Source organism: Morone saxatilis, unplaced genomic scaffold (genome assembly GCF_004916995.1).
Source record: "Morone saxatilis isolate NCDOM2014 unplaced genomic scaffold, NCSU_SB_2.0 Contig15, whole genome shotgun sequence".
NCBI lineage: Eukaryota > Metazoa > Chordata > Actinopteri > Moronidae > Morone > Morone saxatilis.
The window spans coordinates 1,057,242-1,063,633 of NW_023339707.1; the positions used below are offsets into that span (position 1 = coordinate 1,057,242).

Genomic DNA, 6,392 nt, shown 5'->3' on the forward strand with positions numbered 1-6,392 from the left:
AACCATACTTTACAGGAGCTGGATAAGGGAATTTCACCAACTAAGGAGTGACTTTTGTTGAAATGAATGCTTGCCAAAACAAAGCAGAGAATATTTAACCCATTGCTTCTTACATCAAACGAATATTCTGGGCAATTCAGTACAAGAGTCAAGAGTCAGCATCTTGTTCGGAAGAGCAGCAAGCAAACGCAGCTGTTTCCGCGACTTTAAACAGAAATAATCAGACTACCAAAATTGCTACAAACCATCTGAAGAGCGGTCCTAATTAAGCTTGTCTAAATAAAACTAGTATCGATAGTTTCTCATATGTATCCCAGTGTCATCCCATTCACTCCCCACTCTTGGCTACAAGTGAGGTCTACTTGCTGCCTTACCAGCTCGTAATGGTCCCAAGATGTTACCACGAGCAGCGGCGCAGAGGGATTTGAGGCGAACCGATTGACGAGTCCCAATGGGCCAGTTTTTATGTAGGCCCGAGTAGGCCAAGTTCGAAGAGCTTTAACCATATATCTGGGGCCATTCCTCCCATAGCTATGACTTCGAACGATAAAGCAACAGTAGTGGGGTTCTAGCAGATTTGAGGAAGAGAACGAAGCTGGACTGCTTAGCACGGTAAATCTTGCTCGCTTGTCAGTGAGGAGATAACCACTGAGAACCGCTCCCTTCCGAAGTGGTCTCGGAGGGTTGGTACTCAATAGGAACTAAGAGATAAGGATTTAAGAAAAATGCAAAAGAGAAGGGTCCGCAGAGTCCACGGACACGGGATTACAGAAAATGAGAAGCCCATAACAATCCACAGTCAAGAAAACACACACAAGCCAGAAGTACTGCAAATACGGAAAAAATATGGCTAAGTATGACATACAATAGAAACACGAATAAAGTTGAACCCTTAAAATAGCGAGGACCCCATGGTTCCCTAAAACAGTTTTGAAGGGAATATTGCTATGGATGAAAACATGAATGAGGAAATTGCTCAACTAATAATAGTTCCCAAACAATGCGGGGTACTAAAAATTCATAAAACAGAAATTAAAAAAGAAGATGTTGGAAGAGACAAAAAGAGATATAAGAAAGCAAACAGTTTCCCATTTGTTATTGAAACAAAGTCTGACCAAGGCATCAGTTCATAGCAGTAACTGTTGTCTGGAAGAAGCAAGATTAGGAGGAAGATGTTCATTTAACACAATGGGTGTTTGATTTCAGTGGTGAAACCGATGATAGAGCACACATCGAGGAGAGTTGTGAGGGGTAAAGAAAGAAGACTCAAGGACATGCAAAACTTTGGTTACTTAGCAGGATGGACAGATTAAAGCTCTTTAAATCAAGCAGAGGGGCACATTTGCATGTGTAACAGCCATGGATTATTGATTTAAATAGCCCCCCGTGATGAGTGTTTTGCAGACCTGTGCGATCAGGAAGACCAGGAGAGGCAGGTTGAGGCGGGGGATAGGAAAGAGGAAAAGCTGAGGGACGAGAGAAGAGGAAAGGTGAAGAAAGAAGCGGGAGAGTGGGTTGAAAAACGGAGGAAAGCGGTTGGTGGGTCGGGATTGGAAGAAAGAAGGGGGAGTGGAGTCACCTTCGTCATCTTTTTCACTGAAGCCCTTATCACAGTCTCTGGTCTCTAAACCATACGCTCATTAATAGGCTACATGACCTGGCCTGTAGTCATGCTGCTATCGGGGCGGCCTTCACACAGCGACACCCCAAAAACACATGCTCACATCTGGAGGAGGGTTTACATGACAGTAAAAAAAAAAACTTTCTACCACTGATCACAGGGGATTCTTCCTCTTTTTATTCATTCAACATGGATTCCATTAGAACATGGATTGCATGAGGAATTCTTCACCCCCACACATAACAGACAACCAAGCTCATTTTAATAACAATCTGAGAGGGAGAAACAAAGCAAACCTTATTATGTTTTAATCCTCGATGCTTTGTCCGACCACTGATGAGGTTTTCCTCAAGGAAAGCAATTATTTTTCCTATCCTCTTGCAATGCCCCTACAACTTGCATAATTAGCTTATCAGCTGCATTATTAATTAAAATACCAATGAGGAAGAGCGCGGACTGAGCATAATACCAGTGTCTGGTTTGTGTTAATTATCATTCTTCTGGCCATGATCACGGCGCCTGACCAGTTGGGGAGATGAATGGAGATAAAGAGATCTCTGCGTTTGAGGTGACAGTAATGATTGGACCGCCAGATTGAATGCTTCAAGACTTTCTCGTTATATTGAGCCATTCACTGGTCGGCTTTACCTCTCCTGAGGGGCACAATAACCAAGGTCAGGGTTGTCTCTGTGGTTTCTGTGTGGCTCAGTAGTAAACTAGCTAACCTTGAGAGGGATTCAGCTGTGTGGGGATTGGATTGTAGGGAGACAGCTTTTATGTAGGCAAAAGGTTCATTATGCCCAGTCTGCCTTTCACCATCATATTTATGGAGGCCCGAAACCAACAAAATGCATTAAAGGATTCTCACATGAGTCAAAAGTAAAACTGAATATGTGAAGTATTAATGCCATTAGTTAAATAATTAAAATGGAGTGTAAAATGAAACTTAAAAGTGTAATACTTTTCCTTAAACCTCCAATGCTTTCTTTTAATCAATTATCTATTCACTACTTTCCGCACCAAATATTTCCCTTCTTTCTCACGGTTATAATAAGATGGGTGTGTCAATGCATTATTATGGATCCCTCTGCTTTTCATGGCAAGACACGCCCTGCGTAGCATTCAAGCACTAGCATTGGCCATGCTTGTGCCCGTGGGAGAAGTTTTCTGCCAGAGGCTTTTTAACATGTGGTTAACATTGTTACATTTGTCTATTTTAACCCAAATTATGACAATTTCCTAAACCTTATCAAGATTTTGTTGCCTAAACCTAATCAAACTGCAACTGAAAATTGAATATAAGAATAATAAAAATAAATAATAAGTCAACTAAGTTTGAAAAACTTTCTCACATGGGGTCCCATTTTAGCTAGTCTTCGACTTTATCTGTATCTGTATACTGCGTACAGTATAAAGTTTTATTAATACGTTTTCTGTCACCTGACGAACATGGATGCCTGGCCAATCCTACTGTAGCGCCTGAATACTACGTCTTGTCAAAAAACCTGTCAACATCTGACTATGAGAAGACTGTGTGGTGAGCTAGCTAACCAAAATATACTGTCAAGCTGAAGCTAACTTTGACATGTAACCACAGCAGTATGGGCAATGTTAATCTTCCATATACTGCATGAACTCTTGTAACAGTAGCTTCTCAGTTGGAAAAATAACTGACAACATTGATTTAACTCTCTGATGTGGCATCATTCTGGCTCCATACTTATATATAATATATATAGGTATATATTTGAATACTTTTTTGATTACCCACCTTAACACCCTGTCGTTGTGACAACCTTTGAGGTGCTCTGTGCCTGGCTGAGAGAGATGCTGCTTATCATGGCCCTTGGACAGCTTCTCTGCAGCAGCAATGGGGCATCCAGACAGACTGAAGGGATGGAGGAAGACAAAGAAGATGAATATCAATATGAGAGCATGTTGCTGACCATGTAAATCTGCATCCCACTGCTATGGATTGACACATTCAATGTCCTGCCTACATTAATATGCAAACTCGCAAATACATAAACGGAAATACAAGCCCTGTGCATGACACCCTCGTCTGCAGAAATACAGACAGTCAGACACACACATACAGATGTTCACAGATACTGTACTGTAATGTGTGTATGAATACCTTCGGTGTGTGTTACGGTTGCTGTTAACATGGCCCTGACCGGTGCAGCCAGGAGTTGGACACTTCAGCACATTCTCATGCATGGCCAGAACTGAGGAGAAGACACACACAATCACTCGGTGAGAGAAATCCACAATCCAATTGAAACAATGAAATCCTTTTTATAAAAAAAAAGCAAGCCCCCAGCATTATAAATATTTCCTTTTGTCAGTGGCAAACATAACAAAATGGTGAAATGGTAAATATTCCAGCTACTCTGGCCCACCCAAAGATTCAAAATTATTTAAAAAAAAGTATCAGATCAGAAGATGTTATCATCCGATATGTATGAGGACAGGTGTCTGACTTTCCATCAAAACTAAACCAATTAAAGGGGTCTGTTTTGTCCAAATAGCGTGTCAAGCAGTGCCATGTCAAATATCAAAACACGAGTTAAAGTCCATGGCCAACTCAGTGCTTCTTTTTTTCCTTTTGCAATAAATGTAAATAAAAATATCAATTTGAGATGAGGAAAAATATACAGACCATCCCCAGCTCCTTACCTTACCATCAGCAAAAAAAATAAAAACCCTTCCCCCTTTTCTGGCCTGTATAATATTTTTAGTACAGTCCCTAAGTATAAATGAATATGAAGTGAACCCTAATCACAGAAAAGCAGGGAACCTGTCTATATTTAATAGACTGTGGTCATGGCTACAGTTAGTTGGCCTCTGTGTAATGGAAGTATCTTTACAGTTACATGCACAGTATGAGGTTGAGCAGGAAAAATGCACTACCACTGCGTATGAGAACCAATTCCAAACATCTATTTTAAATTTTGGTAGCCAGTTTGGTAGTTTTAACTGTCAACTTTTACTTGTTACGTGTTTACTGTAACCTCTATCAGCATAATGTAAAAAGGTGAATATCAGTAACATGAACTTTAGGAAAACCTCATAAAATCTTGGTTAAATTGGTACTGTGAATATACTGTGCTGTCTAACTCTGCAGTGAGGAGAGGTGGTGCGTTTCTATCACTGTCACACTGCCCTTTGTTGTCACTTTTCTTCTCTCTGTGCTTATTTTCATCTTCTAAGCAGCTGGAGAAAACTCACTCTCCGGGGGGATCCTGTCCTTGTGCGGACAGCCTGACAGGCTGCGGTGGTGGGGGTAAAGACCGGTCACGTGACCCGTCCCATCACACCCCGGGGTGGGACACTTGATCTCCCTCTTCTCTGGCCTACTGCTCTCTGGATAGAGGAGAAACGGATGAGGAGAGGAGAAAGAGCGATGAGAGGGGTGGAGAGAAGGAAGGGGAGATAAGACAAGAGGGGAAGGTGGGGTGAATAAGGAGGACAAAAGCAAGTGGTTAATGTCATCAGACAGTCTGCTTGGCTGAGCATGAAATCTAGACATATTTCAGACAACTGTACAAAAGCAACACCATCTGTATCTGCGCCTCATGTCTTATGTATCTCTCTAAAGGCACAATGTGTTTCAAGCATTATGTGACTTGTGTGTTTCTCTAAATGCTTTCAGGGATGAAATACTACAAAATGTATGAAATATTACAAAGTTAACCCCATCAAAGTCGATCTACTTATCCTGTACGCTTTGAGGATTTTCTGCTCCCTTTCTGCACTTGTCATGACTCTTCCCTGATGCCACTGGAGGTAGGCCAGCCAGCATCGGCAGCACGGGAAAGAGGAAAAAGGAGCAAGAGGATGGTGCAATGCTCTATTGGCCTTCAAATTGAATGTTAACGAGACATGCATCTCCTAATTAGCGTTGAGCAGAACAGGAACGTCACCGCAGGAGGGAGCTGAGGCCAAGGAGAGGGCAGCACTACCAGGCATGTAATCACACTACTGCTATACTGTGAAGAGCATTACAAGTGGGCAGTGCGCCAACTGTGAAATACAAGGCCCGAACACATGCAGCATGTAAACAAACAGTCTACCGCTTGCTGTGGAGCAACCTGCGCTCTTCCTCTTTCTCTCTAACTTGTTGTCATCTCTCTTGTCCTCCCTCTCTCGCTGTTGTCCCTTCTCTCTCTCTCTCTTCAAGCACTTCCTCCATGCTCCTCATAGAAGTCTATTCAGCTGGAACCACTTCATTCCCAGCACAATGGAGGAGGGAGGATCTAAACAGAGTGCAGTGACTCATCGCCGTTTAATTGGTACACTGTGTTTATTTGTACGCTCTGCTCCCAACATTAAGTTCAGCACACATTGAGGGCAGAATTTTCTGCATGCTAATCTACGTAGGACCAGATGTACAGTCCAGTCAACTTTATGTAAAGAACCATACAGGAGGATATGCATGTTTAGGTCGATTGATTACAAATTGACTTTAACTAACCCCCCCAACATGTATTAAGACCTATATACAATAGAATAATAATGTTTGTTGACTGTAGCATTACAAATTTAAACAGACAAAAATATGTGTATACATACATACTTGTTAAAAAAACACTGACATGCAGCTGTCAACAACATGCATCGTGTTGTTAATGTGTTTTTATGTGTGTTTTGTAAGGAGCGAAGTGTTATTAATGCTTGATTTTTCTCCTCCTTCTATCTCATTAAAACCTCCAGAATCTCTGAATATACAAATGTTGTTGATTTCTAAAGTTTTGCTGCTGGACACAAG

General features: G+C 41.6%; 1 protein-coding gene across 1 annotated transcript in view; it reads right to left on the reverse strand.

Annotated features, from left to right (window-relative positions):
* Positions 1-6,392, reverse strand: part of LOC118324931 (myelin transcription factor 1-like) — a gene marked incomplete at its 3' end in the record, with an annotated part of 32,450 nt that overhangs the window by 7,390 nt on the left and 18,668 nt on the right. Inside the window, 5 exon segments of the mRNA XM_035657440.1 lie at positions 1,407-1,466; positions 2,270-2,274; positions 3,393-3,509; positions 3,759-3,849; positions 4,853-4,993. Of these exon segments, the coding sequence (XP_035513333.1) occupies positions 1,407-1,466; positions 2,270-2,274; positions 3,393-3,509; positions 3,759-3,849; positions 4,853-4,993 (414 nt within the window).